This window comes from Prunus persica, chromosome G4 (assembly GCF_000346465.2).
Source record: "Prunus persica cultivar Lovell chromosome G4, Prunus_persica_NCBIv2, whole genome shotgun sequence".
Taxonomy (NCBI): domain Eukaryota; kingdom Viridiplantae; phylum Streptophyta; class Magnoliopsida; order Rosales; family Rosaceae; genus Prunus; species Prunus persica.
In genome coordinates, this window is record NC_034012.1 from 23,872,012 (window position 1) to 23,897,720 (window position 25,709).

Here is a 25,709-nt window from a genome sequence, read left to right on the forward strand (position 1 = left end):
ACAAGTTGAGTTTTTGTAGCTTGAGTTGGTGTATAATTTAGGTTCATTTTTTGCATGTGAGTGTTTTAATGGATTGGATCTTCTACCTGTATGTTTGTCAAATCTCAATCATGTTTCTGAGATGAGTTGTGCAGTAGTGTTGGTTGAAAATTAATATGTTATTTACATTGAAAGCATATTGTTTCTCGATGGTGAGTACTTGACCAAATTATAATTTGCTATAGTTTTGTCTTGACAATTTATGTTTCTCTCTCTTTTTCTTTTGAAATTGCACAAGAAAAAAGCCACACCCAACTCATTTCCCTGTGAAAAACAAATCTAAGGTTAACAATTACACAATGTGTTTTAGCTGGTTTGTGCAGATACTGATGTGCAAGTCATACACTAGCATTGGAGACCATTTTGTGCATAATGTAATGTGTAGACAAGGAGTTCTTTGAGAGGCCTTCTAAAGAGAAAAGCAAAGCTTCTATTATGAAAATGCTAAGCAAACTTGCAACAAACTGTATACATCATTGATTATACTTGTTATTAGGCCCCAAGAATTAGTAAGGACATAAGATATCATGTATTCTTCTTGTGGAGCCGCATGTTTCTAAAATTTGTGTAATGTACTTGATATTATTTTTGAGGTCATTATTATAATGATATGAAATTTTCATACATGGTCATTATTTTTTATGTACTATTTATTATATATAGCAACTGAATATTGTAATAGTTCAACAATTAGAACAATATATAATATGGGAAAGAGAGTACAAAGACATCCATACAGTACTTGTTTATTGCCATTTTATTGCTTTTGCATTGGTTGTCTATTGCCGCTTTATTGCTTGTTTATTGCTTTCATATTACTTTTGTATTGCATGTCTATTGCCACTTTATAATCTACATAACATTATAATGGAGTGGAAGCAACTATGGATATCGTTAAAATTAACCATTCTTACATTATCGTCTTTTATGTTTTAAAACTGTCGTATACGTGACTGCTGTATCTTGCTCAAGACCCCAAAGTTTTCAAGTAAATTGAATTAAAATTTCATTTAATGGTATCAAAATAATTACATGGTCTCCTATACAATAATATTCAATACAAGTTTTTTATTTCACGTAATCTTAAAAAATGACCAAGTATCTCAAGAATTAACAAATTGAAAACAAAAATCTCCTATTTAATTGTTGAATTTACATGAAGCATCATCCCTTTTACTCTTGCAGCTGCTCAAGCCTAGTCCCCCTTCAAAAGTCATGATCCAAAATCCACTAGCTGACTAGTCTCTCCAATCTACCAAAATATTTCATTCATTTATAGAATATAAGATAAACAAACCGAAAAACATGAAGCTCTCGAAGGCAAATATTTCATTCATTGATAGAATCTAAGATATTTAATGAGTATACTTCCATACAAAGTCATCAATTATTTTCATCAAATGCAGAATGACATGTCAACCATTGTGTTTTCACCCCACAAATTTGCAAATTTGAAGCACAATGATATCTTCTAAACATACACTCTATCTATGTTCAACTATATGTCTGTTATGTATAAGCTTTTCATAATTTCTTGTCATTTAAAAACTTTTGTTGGTATTGAACTCAAAACACCAATGAAAACATTTTGAGGCAGTTTGAATACGTACAACAGAGCAAACTATCACAATTGAAGAATACCTCTTACCCAAGATGTGTGACATAGATACACTACTGGCATACAAGACTTTTCAAATTTTAGACAGCCAAAGTTTAAGTGCAAAAGTAGTAAACTAACATACATAAAGTCTGGATCTTGTTGATCAGAAAACACTCACCATGAGTACCTAGTCTTTTAGATTACAAAAACAAAGTTCTTTTTTTCCAAACAAAAATATCTTCAAACAAAGGAAAGAAGAAAATGAAGTAACAATTTCAAAGCAATCTTTTAAAGAAACAATGAGATTGACAATGATTATGGTTCCAAAACAATGCCAGACATTAAATTAAGACATAAATGTTGAGAAAAATACAAAGAGCAGAGAGAGAGAAAGAAAGAGAGAGATCATAAATAATACTTCAGCCAAGAATAATCTCAACTCCTACTCAAATCACAAGCAAATAAAGAAAAATGATATCAACATATATTCCTGTTAAATTACAGTAACATACCAATAAAACACCAAAAAAAATCAATATAACAGCAATACAAAAGCAATACGACTACAATACAATCGCAATAAAATCACAATACGATTGCTGTTCTTGAAGAGGGCATGTAAACCTGGACTTCAAAACCCCCCAAAATTGGACCAAAATGGTCAAACAATGGCCACCTAATGCCAACACATGCTGTCATATTCAGAAAAGATGGTTTTGTTTGGGTTTGTTTAGGTTGCAAAAGGGATTCGAAGAGAGACGAAATTGGGGTTTGGATTTGGGTAGAAAAGAAAACAAAGAGGAAGAGGAAGAACTGAGTTTTGAGGACAAAGCTGTGGGTTTTGTAGGTTGTTCTTGATCTTCTTCTTCATAAGAAGATGCGTAGTTAGTTCAATTTAACATCAAAACTTACATATTCCCAACAATTCATTTTCTGGAAAAGTTGTTCTTGAAGAGGGCATGTAAACCCAGACTTCAAAACCCCCCAAAATTGGACCAAAATGCTCAAACAATGGCCACCTAATGCCAACACATGCTGTCATATTCAGAAAATATGGTTTTGTTTGGGTTTGTTTAGGTTGCAGAAGGGATTCGAAGAGAGACGAAATTGGGGTTTGAATTTGGGTTGAGAAGAAAACAGAGAGGAAGAGGAAGAACTGGGTTTTGAGGGCAAAGCTGTGGGTTCTGTAGGTTGTTCTTGATCTTCTTCTTTGTGAGAAGATGCGTAGTTAGCTAAATGGAGAGAGAGAGAGAGAGAGAGAACTTAATTTTATAGAAAAGTGATATGTGTGGAATAAGTTGACAATAAATATATATTTATAGGTGATAGTTGCAAAAAAATTGGGGAGAGGTGGTATTTTCAGAAAAAATTATAAAAATGGTGGCATTTAGAGCTATTTCCCAAAACATTTTCAGGACTCAATTGAAACTCAAAGTAAGGTAAACAACCTCGACAATTAAAAACCCTTTAATTTAACCCTAAATTTAGAAAATTAGATATTAACCCAAAACTTCAAGCATTCATGGGAAAAACCCATGGGTTTTTTAGGATCAATTGAAGCCCATTTTGGGTTTATATAAACATTTGAATTAATGGCGGCAATGATGTGTCAGCTAATTGTATGAGTTAGATAGGTTGACTTTTCAGTGCCCATTTTACCCTCATTAATATCCATTTATTTATTATTTTTTACCAAAAGAAACATTTTCTCCATTTATTATGAAATTAATTGCAAAACAACCATTTGTCCCATTTGTCAACCCTTAATTATTGCATGATTTAAAACACACTAATATTTTTCAGGCCAATAGTGATTATTTTGAACTTTTTAATAATTGTCACATTTAAGGTTATACCTTCTCATTGATTGGAGCATATCTCAATTGGTAGTTTTTTTTTTTTTTGGGTTGTTAGATCTAAGTTCAAAGTGTTTGATTGCCATTAAATCTAGTCCATGTCTTTTTGCATTTTGATTCAAGTCCTTTGACTTTTATACTTCAATTTTTACACCAATTTTCCCTTTGAACTAAAATTGATTAATTTAAAAATAATGATTTCGTGCATCTTTTTCCTCCTCATTCAAATTTTGACTTCTAAATTTTTTTATTTCAGTCATAAGGCACCTGCAACAATAAAAAAAAATCATCAATAAACAATATATCTATCTATACGGTAAAAACCCATTTAACGAATACACAATTTTTTCTTTAACTTGTCACCTAACCCAAAGGTAAAAACAAAGAACATGTTATATATTATGTTACTAATAGGTACAACACATAAGATAAAATGATGAAGGCATGCATATATGTAGATATATAAACTTACCTATCCTTACTGATAGGTACCTATTGGTTGGTAAGTTAACATAAAAAACACAAAAATCAACCTAATTACCCATATGCCATTACCTAATATTGAGGTACATTAAGCACAAAAAAATTGCCACCTATAACTAAGGTTCATATAGAAAAGTCAAAAAATGTGTTACATACCTATAACTTAGGTAGATAAAAAAGAAAAAACTTATAAAGCGTCATACCTATACCTTAGATACATAAAGAGGCAAAATAAGATAAGAAAGAAATGCACCATGTGAGAGACCCACATGCTAAAGCTAAATACCCAAAACCCAAATCACCATACCAGTGATAGACCTGTGCAGGCGCAAAGAGGTGCACCTGCACCTTTGGTCGCTGAAGAACTCCATAAGAGCTGCTGGAGTTGCACCTCTATTCAGATTAGAGATGCACACAAGCTATTTGATGAAATGCACAAATGACTTGCGCTGCTGCGCTTAGCGCACAGGCTTCTCTTTTTTTTTAAAGAAGTCTTGCCAAAACGACGTCATTTTGGACCAGGTGTTGCTTTTTTATATATATATAAAAATAAAAAAAACCTGGCTAAAATAACGTCATTTTGGACTAGGGTTTAAAAATAAAAAATAAAAAAAGGAAAACTGCTGGGCCATTCTTGGGCTTCTAAAAAGGCTTTATAATTCTTACCTAATTAGGTTTTAATTGGGACTTCTCTTTATTTTATTGGGTTTTTGGAATTCCTTATTTAAGTGGGATTGAGAATTCTCTTTATAAAAAACTAATTTAACATCACCCAATTTCATCAAAGTGTGTGTGCATCACAAGAATCCTGCGTTTTTTTTTTCCTTATTGAGTACGTCAATCCAAAGTAAGTTGGATGCATATTTTTTTTTTTCTTGAGCAAACGTCAATTTTGTTTATCCTTTTTTTAATAAATTCTTTTTTCTTATTTAGCTCTCTCTGTATTAAGAGGCCACGTGACATGCTATTCGATGTATAATTAATTTTTATTTGTTTATTGAATTGATATTTTGATATTGATTTGTTTATTTAATTGATAAATTATAGTCAATTAGTCATAGTTATACATATAAAACCCTTTAAGAGAAAGAGTTCAAATCCTCCTTCAAATAATCCGTCTAGTTCCAACCCTCCTTCGAATAATTCGGCTAGTTCAAATCATCCTTCTAATAATCCGGCTAGTTCACATCCTCTCTTGAATAATTCAGGTAGTCCAAAACAATCGAAGGTCACTGAGTTGGATGAAATATTGGCTAATCTTCCTGCATACCCTGGACTTAGACCTCCAATGACTTATTATAATCCCAATTTTTGAGAACAAATCCGAAGAGCCTATTTACAAAAGATATTTAGTTGTCTTTTTTTTTTTTTTGAGCTCTTAACTTTTAAAAATTGCACATCCACTGAAAAATTCCTAAATCCGCCGATGCACCATACCTTTACACCTTATGAAGAGGTAAAACCACCATGAGAAGAATCCTCACCATCTTCTATGCAAAGAATATGTATATGCATTGGTCAATGAGTTTAAAGCTCAACTTTTGATTTGAGCATTTGTCCGCAATGTCCAAAAGTGCATTTTTCACATATGTGGTTGATGGCTTCTTGTCATTGGAGGTTCAGAAGAGAAATTGATGAACCTAATACAATTGATGGAGAAGTATATGTAATTCTTTTTGTCCCGCTCTCATTTCTTTTCTGTTTCTATTGGATCTGTTGTTGGTTCGTCATTTTTTATTAATTAAGCAAATATTTCTCAATAATATGTGGTGATGGGTTTGCTTAATCAAGTAAGAACACATAAAAGTCAACCCTTAAATGATCAATTGACAGAGACCCGATCTAAATTCTGCTTTGGAATCCGAACCAGATTCTGTACGTGTCCGACACCTGGCGAATGTCAGGCACAAATGACCTATTTTTCCTTCTACACAAAACATGATAAAATAACAAGGTTGACTTTTACCGAAAAATCGGCAGAGTTTCCCTTGTAACTGGCTCAATACCAAAACATTTACACCTGTCAAAACAAGTATATATATACACAACCAACTGCCAGCATACATATATATATATACATTCTAACAGTTCAATTTTCAGTCTATGGCAAAACATCAGAGCAACTACTAAGAATTTACAAGGAATCAATCCTTTTACAAAACAAAAATCCTACATCAAAAGGAAGGCGCGGAAGATAGGAAATGGCCCGGTGGTGGATTCCTATGCACGTCTATTGCTTGGGGGCGCAAAACAATAAAAAGGGTGAGTGGACCCAAAACAAAGTTTAGAAAATAACATATGAACATACTAACCCCACTGTAAAAACAGTTATACAAACTAGCTTATTCCTTTATTTCTGAAACCAATGCATGTATAGAATTATACATTGGAAAACAGTTTAAAACTATCACCTAGGTGTACCCTTATTTCCGTCAAATCCTTATATCCGTCAATTCCTTGCATCACCATGGGTGACACATACTCGCAGATCTCAGTGACACGAGGTCAGTCCGAGCTGCAACTCGCAGGATTCAGGGGACTGTAGTCCACCTTTATCCGCATTACTCGCTCCACATGAGTTCGAGTACCAAGGAACTCGTGGGGGCAGCTGTCAAGCATGCTGACTAAACTGAAGGCAACAAATATAATCCGAAGGCAACATTTCATATCTGGGTACAACCTAAGCATTGCTGCCATTTATCTGATAATTAACGAGAATATCTTTTCCTATATGCTTTAAAGGAAATTTCACTCGGCAGCATGCAACATAAAATATTTCACAAAATAAAACAACTTATAACTAAAACTGAACTGCTTAAATTCATTTCTAAAAACAAAGAGTCCACTCACTGATAGTCCGAGCTCGCTGGACCTCTTGAAGGTCCCTCTTGCGGGTCACCTGGTGCCCGGGTGCCTGATTCAATGACCATAATATTCTATTAATACAATATAGTATGAAATTAAAAACCCTACCACCGGCTCCTAAAAGTACGTGCGTCAATTTAAAGTTATCCCTATGCCCATAAAAGTTTTCCTTCCAGGTGAGATAGTTTAGCGGTATCTTGGGACTCAAAAAGCGCTAAAGTCCCAAAAAGATCAACCCGGGACCCCACGGGTCCATGACCTCACAATATGATCCGGAAGCAGCTAGAAGGTCCAATATATATAGGACACATGTCCCGAGGGTATTAGTGTCGATCGGACGGTCGGATTGATCACGATCGTGTAATCACATAATTTCTAAACCCTAGCCCTAGGGTTCGCGATTTCGGAGTATCCGAGACTCCAATTCACAATCAGTCGAATCCTACATGTTTCTGAAATTATCTAGAGTGACATATCTAAAATTAATTACGATCCAATGGCTCAACAGTATTGAACCCGATAATCGCACAAAATGGAAAATCCGTTCGAGGCTCAAACGGTATCCAAATTGAGATCCGTGAATTCCTACGCGCTCGTGACAACCTAAGCATCGCATCAGGACACAGTGCCACTGCACCACCCTTGCCCACGCTCCAACAGCGATGGGTGTCCAAAGAGATTACGCATCGCCAGAAAATCTCAAAACCACGGCTCCAAACTCCTACTCTAAGTATAACTCTATATTTGGAACTACTTTTGTTCTTGGACCTACCCCAAAAACTGACCGGAAGTGGCCGAACACGGAGGCCGAAAACTGGCCGAATTCCAAATTACAAACTTAGCTATCTACGGTCAAAATCGATGCAAACCTACCCAACCATCAGCTAGAGCATGGAAAATATGTAGAAATCCATACCTTACTCAACAAATTTGGAGGAGAATTGAAGGAGAACGAGCGGTTGTAAAACTGTGCAAAACCGGCTCGATTTTCACAGTTTCCGGCGGCTGGCAGCGGGCTGGGCCGGGTATGGTGGCGGCGTGACGCCGGTCGTTTTGGCTCCGGTCTTGCGACTTGGGGTGGGCGGTGGCGTGAGGTATGGAAGTTTGGTGGGCGACGGACGGGAGAAAAAAAAACAGAGAGGGAGGAGAGCAGGCGGGGAGAGAGAAGGAGGGAGAGAGAGAGAGAGAGAGAGAGAGAGGGATGAGGTTTTGTAAAAAAAATCTGATTTTTCCTATTTACCATTTTACCCCTCATGATATTTTAATCGTATTTTCTTCGTTAAAACTCCGATTCGAGTCCACTTCGTGTGTACAAATTCGTTTCGTCGTGCTCTACGCAATGGTGTATGTGGAATTATCAAATTCCTTTTTGGTCAAAAAGTCACCTTTTCTTTAATAAATTATTCCAAAGGCAAAATTGTCTTTCCTCATAATACATTACTAATTAAATTTGAATTTTAGGTTTGGGTCATTACATCAATCACAAGAAATATGGAATCTTTAAATTATTGTCATATAAATCAGGCTATTACCTTATTTGTGTCCCTAAATTAAAACCATAATAAAGTCTTGTAGTTATTGTCACCCAAATTACATTTTTCCTTGTTTTATATCTCATGGGTGTAATGGGAACAAGAAAATAATTTTAAAATGAAAAAAATTAAGTATACATAAGAAAATCTAAAAAAGGAATATAATTCTATGTGGCACAAAAGTCAAAGGACTTCTGTCAACGACAACTAATGTGTAGACAAAACCCAACTCTTGATTGAATTTTTGAATCTATATCAACTTTTCTCTTCTTTTGTTTCTCACCATGTTGGTACTCTCTACACTATAGCTCATTCAAAATGTATTGAAATGTTTGCAGGGACGGTATTACTAACATGCAAATTTGGGCTATAGCCTAGGCAACTTGTTTTTTTTAAGACTAAAATAATACCCTAGCCTATAGGGCTCGTCATTGGGCCGGGCCGGGCTAGCTCGGCCCAAATTTAATGGGCTTGGACCGGGCCGGGTCGGGCTTTAAAGAGGAGAGAGAAAATATCGGGCCGGGCCGAGCCGGATTTTTTAAGAAAATTCAAAGCCCAAGCTCGACCCATGAGCCGGGCTTGAGAAAGCCCATCGGGCCGGGCCGGGCCTAAACGGGCCCTACTTCATTGAAAAAAAATCATAAACTTAATCATAAGGGCATTTTAGTCCAAATTTGAGATTAAACTCACTTAATTCCAATATTTTCACATCAAACCAAATTCATAAAACACCCAATAAAGTCATACAACTTATAAGATTTTCACAAAAATAATAAAATCAAGTATTATTTTTGAGGTTATTACATAATTAGATCGTAATACATTTTAAGAAATAATTTTAAAAAATAATAAGTATCAAAAAAATATTTTTTTAAAGGATGGCATGAATAAATATGCAAATATTTGGTGATGTGTACAAGAAAAACATGATTATATTTGGTGGTACAATTATGTTTCGTGATATGATTATATTTGATGATGTGATATGTTGTTCATCTTATATATATATATATATATAATTGTTGAATGAATAATTGACACAAATTAATGTGCTAATCATCCAATTATAAACTAGGAATAAGTAAATAAAAGTAAATTAAATGAAACAGATTATATATATGATTTAAGTGATATAATCATAAACCTAAGCTCTTGTTTATACATAATTATATATGTATGCAGGCCTAACGGGCCAGGTTTTTGTGGGCGGGCCTGGCCAGGCTTTCTTGGGCTTAATCGGGCAGGGCCTATGGGTCGGGCCGGGCTTCAAACTCCCAAGCCCAAGCCTAGCCCGGCTTAAGGTGGGCCGGGCCATCTCAAAACCCATAACGGGCCGAGTCGGAATTTTTTTCAATGGGCCAGGCGGGCCCCCATCAGCCCATGAACCCGCAGGCCAAATGATGAGGCCTACTAGCCTAGGCCAATCTTTTTAACCAATCCCCACTAGGATGGCTGACCAACAAAAAAAAACCTCCACTTGAAATATTAGAATTTGACTCCCACTAGGCCACAGACATTCCCTCTTTCCTTCTTTAATAAAAAACAAAAAACAGAATTCTCTCTCTCTCTCTCTCTCTCTCTCTCTCTCTCTCTCTCTCTCTCTCTCTCTCTCTCTCTCTCTCTCTCTCTCTCACACACACACACACACACACACAGCGGCAACAACAAACCATTCCTTCCTTAACAAAAAAAAAAAAAAAAAATTCCCTCTCTCTCTTGCGCAGCAGCAGACTGTCTGCATCTACCCCTGCTTTAGACATCTTTTGTTCTTCTCTTAATTTTTTTGTGTAGAAATTTTTGGGATTATTTAGGATTTATGAAGTATCAATTAGGGATTTGTTGGCGAGTCTTTGTTTGACAGGATTTACAATTCTTGGGATTATTTGGTGTTCTTGCTGTATGAATTATTAATTAGGGATTTTGATAAATTGATTAGTTGTTGACATGTTAATTGAAGATGTGATAAAGACCTAGTTTCTTATTTACAATTATAACATTTTCTGGATTTTGATTAGATATTTAACTATTATTCAATAGGTTATACTTTATAATGTCAGGTCAACATCGAAATGTTAAGAGATCGAAGACTCTTCGGGATTTTTTAAAGAGAAACAATGATGAATCATCAACTATAGCATGCCTTCGGTTCCTTGTCCGTCTCCTCCAATTTGTGAGGAGCAACTTCCTTCTCAACCTCAAAGCATTTAAGATGAAACTGTAAGAGTCCAGTCTCGAAGAGTTAATTGTGATCAAGAAGTTAATACCAATTCTCTTAAGCGTGATCCCAGATTATGTCCTCAAATAGACACATATCCCTAATCAACGTGATAATGTCCCTCCTCCCCTCCGAGTTTTTTTTGGTTATCAATGAAATTCAATCGTACCATCAAATTTTCAATGGGGTGGGTCTTTTGTTTTGTTAGTTTTTATTATTTTTATTTGGTGTATTTTTGTCTTCATTTGTTTACGTATTGGGGAGGTTGGATTTTGTTTTGGGGTATGATACTAGGTGTACAGGTAATATATGGTGGGTTTGATACTTTTTCTAGAGGTGATAAAATACAACCGTGCACAAGTTTTCAAACATGCACGAGTCTTCCAACAGTCTAGGTAAAATAAGTAGGGTGGTTTCTACTGATTAGGTAATGAAATTTTAACAAGTAAATTCGGATGTATTTAGTTGAGTAAGCTAAATTATTTGTTTTTATCTCAACCTAGGTATTTAACTCTACATGTATAGGTAAATTGTTGTCCGTTGTGTATTTACCTCATATGAAGGTCAATAATTTTTTGGGAAATATGCTGATATAATCAGTTTTCACAAGTGGTGTTCTGAAATGATCAGGTTACAAATTGTGTTCTGATATAATCACTTGTGAACGTGAAATGACCAAACTGCCCTCCATATAAAAGCACATGTAGCAACCCTTTGCCACCCCTTTTCTGAAAGAGAACTTGTCTGAACTCCTAAAACTCTCTCTCCTCTGTGTTGGAAGGTTGGCAAAAATTGGGGGAACTCCAGGTTGCGAGACATGTTCCCACTGAGCAATCTAGTTCGCAACCCATCCATCGTCATAACCCAGATGTCCTCAAATTTAGGACCCTAGCTTGGGCGCAGCGAAGCCGGAAGGCACGGCCTCCATTGTTGACCTCCAGATCGAGGTGACTGCTGCGAGTCCACAGAGAAGGGAAAGTGGCGACTTCCGGTGTCATTGTGAACGGATGTGAGTTGTGATATTGGTTTGGTAGTGTATGTGTATTATGAAATCGTTCAGCCCCTTTTCACCACAGAGAGATAAAAGCTTAAATTTTCAGTTTGAAGGAGTTATGATATGTTGAAATTCATAGTTTGTGATATTATCTGCAGTGGGATCTGTCTGGTGAACTTGAATTTTGTTTAAAATTGACTGAATGCGTGTATAATGTAGTGCAATGTGTTTGATAATGGTGAAAATAACAGCACATAGAAAAATCATATGTTAACTTTGTATGGCCTAAAAATTTGTAAATACGGCTAGTGTTAGGCTCAATTTAGATGCTAATGTGGGGAATTTATTGGCATTCTGGGTTTGTTTTGGTAATAAGAAGTATAGTTTGTGTGTTTTGGTTTCGAATTTGGTAATTGAGCTTGTACTACATTATACATTTTCTATCACAACCTGATCCTTTTGTTGAAGGTGTTTACATTTGTGCAAAAGCCTTGGAGGGTTAGAGGGTTCATATTTCTGCCATTGTATGTGTATGTTAGTTTGTTAATAACTTGGAACCCACAGATATGTACAAAATTAGAGAAAAAACAAAAAGGAATAAAAGTTACTTGTTGAAGCAGCTACAATTTGAGTTTGAAGATTTGAGGATTTAGAAGATTATATGTGTAGTGGAATGACTGTTGTGCATGTTTTTATTCATCTATTTTTTATTTTTTAGTGTTATAAATTGGTGTAGTAATTATTTATGTTATTTGCAGAAATGGATACAATTGGAATTTTGGTATGCTACAATGGAAGTTGGGTTAAGAAGGATAACATTGAGAGTTATGAAGGTGGGGAGGCTAAAGGCATAATAGTGTCACGAAACGTAACGTTTTCTGAACTTGTTGAACGCATTTATAAGATCATGGATGCAGAGCCCACGAAATATAGTGTCACATTGAAGTATTCAGTTCCTGTATCCGCATCTGTCAGTAAGCACATAAGGGTTGAAGACAATGATGATGTTCAGTATTTTCTCAAGTACAACACAGATGTTATGGCCTCTAAAGTAACCCCTTTAGTAGCAAGCTTGAAAAATATCGAAGGTCATGGTATTGAAGGGTGCAATGGCATTGTAAGCGTTGAGAGTAGCAATGCTCCTGCTACCTTTGTTGTGGAACGAAGAAATGTGGTAATTTCGCACAATGAAACTGAAAATGGTAGGAATGGTTTTAATTGGAGTGATTGGGTTGAAGAAGTTCATTTTGAAAGCAGTGAAAACATAGTTGCTGATTTGTATCAACCTAGCAATGAAGAGGAACCGTACTCTGCACCAATTGTGCATCCTCCTGAGGACAGCAATGCGGACCCTCCACTGTGCAGTGTAGACAGGTGCAATCTGAACCTCCCTGGCAATCAAGTTCGAGTGAAATGCATACAATTCGGGTTGATTCGAAGCATGGTGAGAGTGTGGAATATATTGGTTATGGTGGAGGCCTTTCGTGCATAAATTGGGAAGCAAATTTGAAGGTTGGCCGAGTTTATCCAAATAAGATTGCCCTTTTAAAAACCATCAGTTTAGCACCAATTAGAGGCCACTTTCGGTTCAAAACAGTCCAATCTGGGAAGCGTCGGTTTTGTGTTCGCTCTTGGAAACTTCGGGCATATAAAGTTGGATTACATGAGTTTAAGGTTGTTAAATACGATCCACTTCATGAATGTGATCTGAGGTTTGTAAGTAGTCACCATCCTCAAGCTACGGCCGAATTGGTGTCTGACTGTGTTAAATGGAGATTTCAGGATTCACGCAGCATTTATACTGCAGCTGATATAAAGACAGATGTGAAAAAAAAATTTGGTGTCATCATAAGCTACTCTACAGCTTGGAGAAGCCAAGAGTTAGCTTTCAAAACAATGAGAGGGTCTGCAGAAGAGTCGTATTCCCTTCTCCCTTCCTATTGTTATGAATTGGAGCGTACAAATCCGGGAACTTTGACATACATTCAGACTGATGCAGCCGACCACTTCTTATATTTTTTTATGTCAATTGGTGCATGCATACGAGGATTTAAGTCGTCAATGCGGCCCGTGATTGCTGTTGATGCTACCCATTTGAAGTGTAAGTATAAAGGTGTTTTGTTTGTTGCGACCGCATTTGACGGAAATCGCAACATATATCCTGTTGCCTTTGGGATTGGAGATTTGGAGACGAATGCAGCATGGGAGTGGTTTTTGAGAAAATTACATTGTGCAATTGGTGATTGCTCGAATCTTGTTGTCATATCTGATCGCAATGTTAGCATACAACATGGGTTGCATAGAGTTTTTCCTGGGGCAAGCCATGGTATTTGCTTTTATCACTTGAAGGGCAATATGAAAGCCTCATTTCACTTGAAGCAACGGGATCCGATATTGGGGTATTTTGTAAGGGCAGCGAAGTCTTATCGTCTAGCGGAGTTCAAACGTCACTTCTCGATGATAAACAATGAGCGAGTGAGAACTTATCTACTACGTGCAGGCGTTCAGAAGTGGTCTCGGGCCCACTGTGATGGACGACGCTATAATGTGATGACAACGAATATTGTGGAGTCCATTAATTCAGTTCTTCGTTTTGCAAGGATGCTTCCGGTCCTACACTTGATCGATGAAATCACAAATTTACTTCTCACTTGGTTTAGTCAACGTCGAGATTTAGCAATGAAATGTCATTTTACATTGTGCCCTGATTTGGGTGAACAGAAGTTAAGGAAGAGGTTAGACGCTGCGTCAAGGATGAATGTGGTCAAAATCAATGATGTCGAGTATAATGTTCTGGATGGTGATTTGAACGGTCTGGTGCACTTGGCAAACCGTAGTTGTACGTGCAGGAAGTTTGACTTGGAGCAACTCCCTTGCAAGCATGCTATTGCGGTATGTTGGCACTTGAATTTGAACCCCTACTCCTTTGCCTCTTCTTATTATACACGAGCTACATGGGCAGCTGCATATGCTGAATCTATTTATCCTGTACCACCTAAAGGCACATGGGTTATTCCCGAACATTTGAACAATGTCAAAATCCTTCCTCCTGTTTGTAAGGTTATGCCGGGCCGTCGCAAAATGCAAAGAGTACCTTCCAAAGGAGAGGACTCCCGGCAAAAAAAATGCTCAAGGTGTGGTGTGAAGGGCCACTACCGAAATACATGCAAACAATCTGTCCCTCTCAAGAACTGAAGTGTCTATTTGCGCATATTGTATAGTTGTTCAGTTTGTACCTCAGTTGTCATCAACTGTGAAGTTCATGAATAGGTTCGGTGATGCTGCAGGGATGGAAGTCCGTCAATTAAACGGTCATGTGAAGCATATGGAACAAGGTAACAAGTTCCTTGCAATGAGAGCCTATTATTAGTATAAATTTGTGAACTTACACTTCCACTTGTGAAAAGAAAACCAGCTGTTATTTAACAGTGTTCCACTGGCCAATGTGTCTTACACATTAGCATTTCTATTCGTTTGTGATGTACCTTTTATTTATTTTAATTTAAATTGTATTCGATTTGGTGTTGTGAACTGTGATTGTAGTCACGTTGGCATCACTTGGTTTCCTTTCCTAGACAACGTTTTGTCCTGTCTTTATATTCACCGTATTGGTATTGTATTGTGACTTTGTTGCGCCGTATTGGTATTGTATTGTACCTTCGTTGCCCTCGTATTGGTATTGTATTGTACCTTTGTTACACTGCTATTGGTAGTGTAATTAAAAAGGTTTGTGTCCAAAATGAAATGGCCTAGAAGGCTAACTAAAATGTAATCTCGTACGTAAAACTCCTTCAAATGCAAATGTTACGCAATTACTGGGAGCGTCATTGTACTTCATGATTTCTCATTGTTCTGATTGCCATAGACCAAACTATATATAGTTTTTGGGAAACTATATACGCAGCTACACATGGTGAACACATCACTACTATCGTGATATGGACTTTTCAAATACTTAATTATTCACTCCATTTCTTGTTATTGCTTATTTAATTCCAATGTTCATTATAAGTACTGAAATGACTAACTACTGAACTTAAATCAGTACTGAATATTACCACCTATCCCTTCAAATTGTTACTTCATTAATTAAATGTCTATAATCCTTTTTTTTGGGGCATTTATTATTATTGCTTTCATAACTTTATTTGTCTTGTTAGTAAAAAATTTCATGTTTTTACAGTGTCCGTGGTTTGTATCCAATTGCCTTAAGGTATCGATATATGTCCCATATTTCCATGGATATTCCGCACGTCATAACCATCGATCTGTTTGAAACCCTCCATATATATGACCGTTGCTAGAGTCACTGTTTATCATTACTCAGATGTAGAGGCTATTATATGAGGTGTATATCCATAAAGCAGCAATAAAATCATACTATAAGCACAATACGATTGCAATATGAGTCAATAATTATACAATACAAACACAATATACATGCTTAATGCTTCTAATATGAGGCCAATAAACGTTTAATAAGCACACCTCCACGTTACAGCACTTCAAATTTATACAAACTAAGTAATTTCCCACTCAACGGTGAGAATAAGAGGAAGGCGTAAACAAGGCACCACATTCATACAAAAGCCACCAAATACATACAAAATGATTCCACCCGTACTTACCCTGACCCAGCTACAGAAACCCTTCCGCAAAATCACCATGTTTACAGGTCCATGAATAGATCCAATTCTTTGGTCTTCTTCCTCGCTGCATGCACAAGGCTATGATCAGCCATTCCCTGGCCACCCTTATTCAGCACCTGCCAGACACCACCAACATCTATTTCGCTCCAATTGCAGTCAGGTGACACGACGGAAGCATAATCCCGGAACATCTCGAACCCATTGTTAAAACATTCAACCAGTTCATGGTTAAATTCTTCAGATTCAATGAATTTTTGGACAGCATCTTTCTTTGTTTCTTCCAGTTGTAACGTCAACGAGGCTAACTTCGCGCTTCGACTTTGGGCTTTCATTGTTTGCTTAACTTCTCTAGCAAATGCTTTGTTCAGCTTGTTCGTCAAGTTGCCCATCACCTGGCCATGAATATCGCATTTGGTTTCCCACCAATCCGTTGCCGTACACAAATATTGGAGGTGATGCTTCACTTCAGCTATTTTCTTTAGCGGATCAATGTTGTCAGCCTCACTTTCGGATGACGTGGGATCGTTATTTGGAGTCCCAGGTGGAGATGGGAAAGGGACATGCCATGGCTAGTCTCCTGGGTAACTAACAACCTCGTTTGGAGGGATTACGTCTGACATCTTCAACTTCAAATGGGGATAATGCACACATGCACCCTGAAAAACAGTTAACGTTAGGTTGAATCTGGAGCATCGTTTTCGTTACCAACAATAGGGTGAGCTTTAGTACAGCTATCGTGTCTAATATATATGGAATTGAATGAGTAGGTTAGACCCTCTTATATAGAGGAAGTTGTGTGTTTTATATTGCTTTCAATGACTACATTACAAAATCAGTCTTCAGTCATTACTCCTCTCTGTCACTGACAGCATTGTAATATGCCCATTACAGTCGGACCAAATACGAATATACACACCTGTCAACGTTGGAATACTCAGCCGTACCAATATACACACCTGAACAACAGTGACTACACAAATTACACACAGTCTTCATCACAATTCTATACTATATTAATATTGAAGGTGCTGCCATATGAATAATAGCTTAGTAGCAAGTTCCCCATTAACTCATTTTTCCAACTGTACAGACTTGTTCATAAATGACAAAGTATCCCCTACAAATGACGACAATAAGCAAGTCCATCTAAAAACAAATTAATACCACCAAATCAGTCATATACAGTCCCGACCAAAATGTTAAGGCGAATAAAACGTCAGGTGGGATTAATACACCTACAAATATTTGCAAATGGAAAAAAATCAGAGTTAGGAATTCACCGTTATATACAAAAATGGAACTCATATGAAGGAATTTAGAAGACAGCAAAAAGGAAATTGGAAACACAAATAGTTTCATGGTCCATTTTTGTAATTGGCCCATTCATTGTCAAATTACTGTACTCATATATTTGGGACAATTTGTAGTTTTGGAACAGGACGGAAATTGGGGAAAGAGGACAAAAGGAATCAATTGCAAATTCAACAAGGGTCCCATACAACAACCACCAACCAATGGTAAATGATAGTTATATACAGCTGTTATCATGCAAAGCCCAAGTCAAACGTGTTGCCCAACAACCCCCGCCAATAACTCCCGCCTAAAATTGGACCTAACAACTGCCGCCAATAACTCCCGCCTCTTCATCATAGTCATTTACTCCTGGTCATTAATACCTCCCACTATTTAATTGTAACCCAGCTGCATCCACCCAACATTTCCATCACACTTACTGCAACCAAACCCCCCTGCCTGTGCAGCTATTTCACCTACATCACAATGAATGGCAGTTTGGGCAAACTAATGGCCACACCAACCCACAGTAAATACCCAACACCCATGGACCCCAACCCCACACCAAACCCAACCCTTGCCATTACTGAAGGAGGGGACACTGAAACACCTGCCAAAGCACCAACAGAAGACACTGAAGACTGGGTCCATGGACTGCAGCAATGTCGAGCCAATACCATGTTCTGAAAAAATCTCCATGCAGACATAGTTAGCAAAATTAAAGAGGGCCAAGCTAGGTGGGGTGTCATAAAAAAACGCACAATTCGGGCGCGTTATCAAGCCCGGATGCATCTCCTACATATGAAGGCTGTCAGAGCTAGAATTGAAAATGCCCATGCCGGTGCAGTTATTGCATTCAAAGAATCAGACGAAATGGCTCAGCTGAAGCAACAACAACTGGAATCCGGCTTCGAACTATTTAGGAAGTTTGCACAAATTGTGGATGCAGAAGGAAAGTGGGACATCACTGTGGGAGGGGTCATGAACTTAATGGGTCGCGGTCGCCGCATTTGACGGGTATGCAACTCGAAATTCGGCCACAGCCAGAGGGTTTGCCTTGTAATATTACCATGGCTACTATTGGGGACAAACCCAGTACAGTGGAATTTTTGACGTGCCCTCTTTTTGCAATATATACGTATGAGGTGCCCTTTTTATTTATTTCGTTTGTTTTCTGTAAGTTTGAGGGGGCCTCGTTCATACATATGTATAATGTAAGCTGCAGGTGCCGTCTTTGTTAAGATTGTATTATGTAAGTTTGAGGTCACCTCTTTGTAAATTTTGTCTTCAGTAAGTTTCACCTGGCTTGTTATTTTATTTTGTATGCTGCCAGGTTGAGGTGGCCTTCGTATTATATGTACGTTTCAGGTGCCTTTCTTTTGTGTTGTTTGCATGAGGTTTGATAATTGCAGTTGATGTAGTTTGGCTGCATTCATTTCATATTCGATATAACGTAATTACCTTCCGCATAGTTCAGATTTGTAGACTTGTTAAATGACAGTGCAAAACCAATACGTAAGACAGTATAAAAACATTTATAATAGCTGTACCAATTGCAAATCATGCAGAGGTTACATTGGAATGCCAATATAACACCAATATCGGGCATTATAAAACCAATACAAATCAATATCGATACAATAAAGGTGCAATACGATACCAATATAGTGCCACTGTCCTATCAATACGTCAATCATACACCAATATACAGACAACGAAGAATGGCATCTACTGTATATGCAAGTGTATACCATGCCGTATCTGTCATAAACCAAGGCTATGAATAACATTAGGCCCAATATATACTTACTGTAGGCAATGGTAAAACACCCCATTAAGTCCAGGTTTCATGTTTGTGCACTCACACCATGTAACAGAAACATTGTGCACATGCAAGTGTAACCCTTTGAATTTGGGATGACCCTCTTCAGCACCCTAAATATCGCACAACGTGAACAACAATTCATACCTTCCAAAACAAGAAGATGAGTAGGAGGAGCCTCCGTACCGGTGAGGGTGAGTCAGTGACGTCTCGGTTGCCCGGTCAAGAGGCGACTTCAAGATCTCGCTGGGAAATGGAAGCCGCAAGTTCAGTGTGTTCACGGCTGTGCTACTGTGGGAACGTTGTCAAAACGCATACATCGTAGACGGTTGCTCATCCTGGAAGGAGGTTTCAAGTATGTGCAAGGGTAAGTTTATTTCTGTGTAAGTTTGAGCTGACATTTGGGAATTGTCTGTATTCCAAATCTGATGCTGGCTGTCTTTGTTTGAAAACATTGATTCCGTTTCTGCAGAGGAATGGATGTACATTTTGGGAATGGGCTGACCCAGAGATGTGTGACAGATCGAAGCACATCATTCCAGGCTTGCTTAGGAAAATAAACCGCTTGGAAGAAGAACAAAACGCTGGAAAAGGGAAGATGAAAAACCCATGGTTTTGGGTCTCTGTTTTCTTGGTTGGAATGGTCATTTATTTGTTGTTTTCCAAATGTAATAGGACTCCTGGTCATCTACAGTTGGCAGGTTAAAGTTGGTTAGGTTATGGATGTAATGGAACATGTTTGATTTATTATAAATCAGTGATGGCAGACATGGTCGTTTTCTATTTCATATTGGGTTGAAAAGGCAAACACAAAAGGCATAGCCAATAACCCCAGGCTCAGGTATTTTGGTATCAACTCTTATGCAGCCTCAATCGTCAGACCAATTATTCCACGTAAAACATGAGAAAGAACTAAATATTTGACGGTGAGAGACCTCCCAAAACTACAACTCAATGACGTCAAATTTGAGCTTCTAATTGGTCCAGCCGAGCGTTAATGAAAATGTTTGTGCTAACCAACCCCGACATTTCCGTGCGGATCGGATTTAAAAAATGCATATACAAAACAAAGTATTCAACCAAACTAAACTAAACTAAACAGTCGACAATGCACTGTCGTCTCATGTTTACAGGTCCATGATATAGCCACCCAATATATACTTTCAACTGTCACGAAAATGAACACCCTAATATATTGCCAAATGAGAGTCGAATATTTCGCTATAGTGGCGATAAAATAATGGAAAAAGGCTACAATGTGGGTGGCCCCAAAAAATTGCATTTCGCTACAACTTGTGCCAAATGATGGATTTACAATCTCTGTTAAGCACAGAATGTCAACAATTAGTTGTAACAAAGGAAAGTGAATACAACCCTTCTACCATGGAAGACAAGTACAGTTGAATTCCGTTACATAAATGAACACCCTGCAACAAACTACAAAATCACCCCACTTTATCGCGTGGTGAGCAAAATGTCAAAAATTGTGCCATGTTACTCAAAAACTCATATTCAGTTTTAATATTCACAATACGACAAAACAGCCTGCAACTTCTTTCACAAACGTGTATAGAATCTGAGATGTCAATATGGGTATGAAGCTCGAAGGACCACCTGCAGAAGGAGGACATATGTGCCACTTCAGCGTTCATATAAAGGGAAAATGAGATGTCATAAGACATGTTCAATTTGAAGAATTAATTGTTTGAACCTTTCATAAAGAACATGAAACAAGTTTTGGATTAGACACAGTCGGAGTTTAGAACATATGACATACGTAAATCAGATGCCAGTTGCGAAACATTGACATTACCATCTATAGTGTTCAAATCCCCAATACCCTAAACTTTGATGCACAAAAGTAGCCATTTTTATTCATCACAGTTGGACAAGTTCCGAACATAATGTAAGTTATCTTAAATGAACACTGACGTAACAGGTGAGTACGTACGACGTAACTACAATGAAGTAAATAACAACGCAATTCCAAAGGCAATAGTTAACAATAAAGCAGCAATGAGGTCAGATTAGGACTTTTACCTCATACATAGGCCTCCACCCTGAAAGCCTCGATTGCAAGCTTCAATCGGTAGTAGCCAAACTTCGATGGGTCAATGGTATGTAAAGGAATGCCGGCACTAAGGTACTCAATATATTTGACTTTCATAATGCCACATGAAGTACTGTCCACCCGAGCAGTAGACAAGTTAGAAGTGCACGTATTGATAACATCCGATTATAGTGCTTTAAAAGAACACAGCTTACCCATCACTTTGTTGAGGAACATCGGAAATTCTGCAAATTGTGAATGGGTTAAAATTTGACATGTCAGTCCCCTTTCTCTTCACCGCTTCAACCTCCGATTTCTCATAAAACCTCATTTCATGCAGCACCTTTGCAAGCGTATGGGTAATAGGCTCCATGAATCGGACAAGCATACTGTTGGAGGTAAAATCAGAATACGAGTCATAGACAGTGACAGTATGTCGCACAAAGTCGACTTCTACTGCCACCCAATGGGACTGTAGAACATTATACGGGAGATAGACCTTGCGCACTTTCGTCCATGCTTGCGCATACCCATGTTGCCATGACCCATTGACAAAGTGGTGTACATTTTTGAGGTAGTTAGGCGAAGGGTCAACGGTCCTTGAAGCATATTGTTTCCTCGTGACTCGTTTGCCACTTGGCATTGCAAACGGCTGTAAAAATTGCTGCAACCAAGTGTGAAAGACACGTTACATAAACCCGAACCAAAGCACCAAAAGGAGAGATCTACATGACTCCTACTAATGCAAGAACTGCAGTGACACATAATATGGATACAATCATACCTGCAGACAAAACTCGGCGGTTGTCCACTCCCTTCCAAATAGTTGAGGATGAGAGAGTTGTCTTTTGCGTATTAGAAACATGGCCATGTCAAGGTGCTGCTATTTCAGAACACAACAACGGTGTCAAGATGACAACAAATGACACATAGTCAATGTCATCAAATAAGAGATTGATCGAAATAAAGCCGGGTTCAAATTGTTACCCTCGAGCTCATCCATGCAGTTTCATCTATCAGTTTGTAAAAAAAATCTGCCCCAACTTCAAATGGTTCGAGCTCCAGCTCCGCACTACAAAAATAACACTTGCAAAGGTAAATTGAAATATAATAGACAAGTGGAACACCTTGTATAATATGACAATGACACACACATGTATAGTATAGCTGCGTATAAATTGTTTGCATACATCAAAAAACAAGTATATTGGTTTTGCCAAGATACAAATCCTAACCTGATGTCAGTTTTCCAAGCCCTGCAAACTTGTATGATAGCCTTCACATCGTCCATGGCCACGGGTTTTGTCGGATCAAAACGGGGCTGAGGTGTCTGTGCATGCAAATCAGTAACCTTCCTCTTTTTCCTGGAGGGATCGGTGAATGGACTCAACAATGGTGTCGCAGCCCGCTTAAGTCTGCACCCTTTGCCTTCAGCATCTGGTTTCCGAACCGTGGCAGTAGCCTCGTTGTCCCCTTCATCACCAACCACACTTATGTTACATTTCATGGGAGGCCTGACCTTGCATCCCACCCCCTCAATTTCTGTCTTCTTCCAATCCTCTAACAAATGTAACATTGTTTTACAAATAACTCTATACCCATTCCCATCTTCCGGAGTAGGAAGGAGGGCATCTTCAACACTAGGAAGCTTCACATCTTCAGAGGTAGGAACCTTGTGAGGTTATTGGTCCACTTGCCTCTCACGAACTGAAGTTTCAATTTCAGTGTCTATGACTTCCATGGCTGGGAAGGGTTCCACTCCATCAGCAGGGACTTCCGCTTCCCTTGCAGCCCCTTCTATATGCATGGCTGGAAAGCCTTCCACTCCATCACCACAGACTGCTGCTTCCATTTCACCCCATTCTGTATGCATGCCTGGGAAGGCTTCTACTCCATCAGCTGGAACTTGAGTGTCCATTTTAGGTGCTGCTGTAGTCGGACTAGTAGGTTCATTGAAGGGTGACACTTCATTCTGCCCTCCTTCATTCATCTGAGCAGTACAGACTTCCTCATGCCCTTCTCCACCATAATTTTTTTTTAACTCCTCCATCTCCAACTTAAAATAATGTTCGACTGAAGCAATTTTTAGGGTCAAATCCCGAATAGCGTTTTTATTTCTGTCACACTCGTTCTCATGCTTGAAACAGTTCTTCTGTACAATAGCTTCCAAGTCACGAACTCTGTTCCTAAGCCCCCGATTTGAACTACGTAGCTTTTCCAACTGATCCTTAGTGCTTCGTAATTGATGCTTCAAACTGCGAACGTCATTAACAGACCCTTTGCCCTGCATACAGTTATACTGCAACAGTTAGAAAGCTTACAAAAAACCAGGAAACTATTTCCACTTCATTCCTATCGTATTCGCAATATTTTCACAACATTGGAAAGAGGTCATGCTCACCTTAGAAGAGGAGGGAAGGGTAGCTGTTTCCTCAACATCCACGTCTTTTTCTTCACTAGAAGTGCCGGTTTTTTCTTCGGCCTCATCCCCAAATAATTCAACAATTTCTTCTTCGTTGTCATCATCACCCCAACTCCAGTAAGGTTGTTGCTTCTCAATATCTGTTGGCCGGAGAAGTTGCACATCAACCTCCAATTGAAACACATAAAAAAAAAAAAATCAGTGAACTTTGTACTTTTTTCTAATCATAACATGACTAATACAAACAGATCTAACCTCAAAGTTTTCAAAAACCTGACTCATAACCTCCCGAAAACGGGCCACCGTGTTGCTCCTCCAATGTAATATTCGAGGGATGTGACTATTGTCTTCATGGACCGTGAAATGCAATGCTTCCAATGCTGGGAACACTTCAAAAGCCCAAATCTGTTCACAACAATGAAACATCAATATCTGTAAATGTATTTACATAAAATAGTTAATTGCTGGATATGTGTTCACCTGAAGAGCGAAGCCAAACCCCCTTATGATGTACTCTCTTTCCACCAAACCCCCTTATGATGTACTCTCTTTCCACTTTGTTTGGGCATTTTTCTTTTTTGGGGCACTTTCACTCTTTGGTATTCAGCACAAACTACCCTCAACAGTGAAGCATTTGTCATTGCATATGACACTGCGCCCCATGGATACTTGTCAAACTCCTCTAGGTCTTCAGCCAACTTCAAATAGCGCATGTCAATAAGCACATGCTTTTCACTACCCAATAGAACAAAAATGGCAAAATAGACCATTCCAAGCTTTAACGCATCCTCGTCATCTGTGCACTCGATGAAGACGGTGTGTAGGTCCGAAAGGGTGGTAGGTTTATTGCTGCTGAAGTATTTTCGCTTCAACGAGCAATTTTCATTTGTCGCCTTCGGAATGAAAGGGAGCTTTCCGAACCTTAGCCCCGTGATGAGGCAAAATTGTTGGGCTGTGAATTGTATCAACTTGTTACCCACAATGAATTTTATCCCGTTCACCTGTGTAACTGTCTTAGGATCAGCCTTCCTCATCAACAGGCCGTGGACAATTTGTGAATTCCACTTGAGGTCCTCTATCAGTAATAGATGACCAAAACAACTTCCCTCGAACCTCTGTAACTGCTGCGTATTGAACTTCGCCTTTATTGTTGTAATGGCGGTCCTTGTGTATGAAAGGGCAAATGGCTTTCCTTCGTACTTCTCATCCTCAAGAATCATAAGCTTTGCTTTACAAGCCATTCTCAAGTTCCCTGCACAACAACATCATACATATGGATCATTGGTTACCCATATTTCATACGTACATTACTCAAACTAATACTTTCAACCCATTTTGATATATGTATATACATATGACAAAACCATAAATGTTTGTAAGCCTCTTTTCTACTCTCCAACTCTCTCCACACTCTCCTCTTATCTACATTCCCTTCTACCAAATGTACATCCCATTCCATCCAAAAACCAAATACCACCCAAGTCTGAAAACAATTTCATCAACCACGGATCCACTTCATACAGGGTTTGGGCGAAATGGCTAGAATAATTACTCCAAATGCATCAATGCCTACTACAATCTACTCATGACCATAGTTATATACATGTCTAGTCATATGCAATACAGTACCACACATGGAACATCAGTATTCACAGTTATGGACTCTGTGTGCAAACTAGACACGTCAAAATGTTACTGCAACTGCAACTGCTAAACCTAGATGGATGAACATGCAATTTCTAAACAGATACTGAAGCCCCATAAAATACCATTTTCAGACATATATCACAAGCTGCAAGCAAGGAATAACAACACAATTTAGCAAGTTTTATACCACAGGGAAGAGAAAATTTCCACGCCAACTAACTTTAGTATTTCAAAATCACATA

The 25,709-nt window shown here is 38.1% G+C and overlaps 1 protein-coding gene and 1 long non-coding RNA gene across 2 annotated transcripts; one reads left to right on the plus strand and one right to left on the minus strand.

The window, feature by feature from the left end:
* LOC109948745 lies at positions 13,481-14,779 on the plus strand. The gene has a single exon (XM_020562454.1). The coding sequence runs from the start codon at positions 13,481-13,483 to the stop codon at positions 14,777-14,779; it is 1,299 nt and encodes a 432-aa protein (XP_020418043.1).
* LOC109948468 lies at positions 22,011-22,430 on the minus strand. Its single transcript, XR_002271096.1, has 3 exons — positions 22,386-22,430; positions 22,183-22,278; positions 22,011-22,062 (listed from the first exon to the last, which is right to left on the minus strand). It is a non-coding gene; the product is annotated as an uncharacterized LOC109948468 (long non-coding RNA).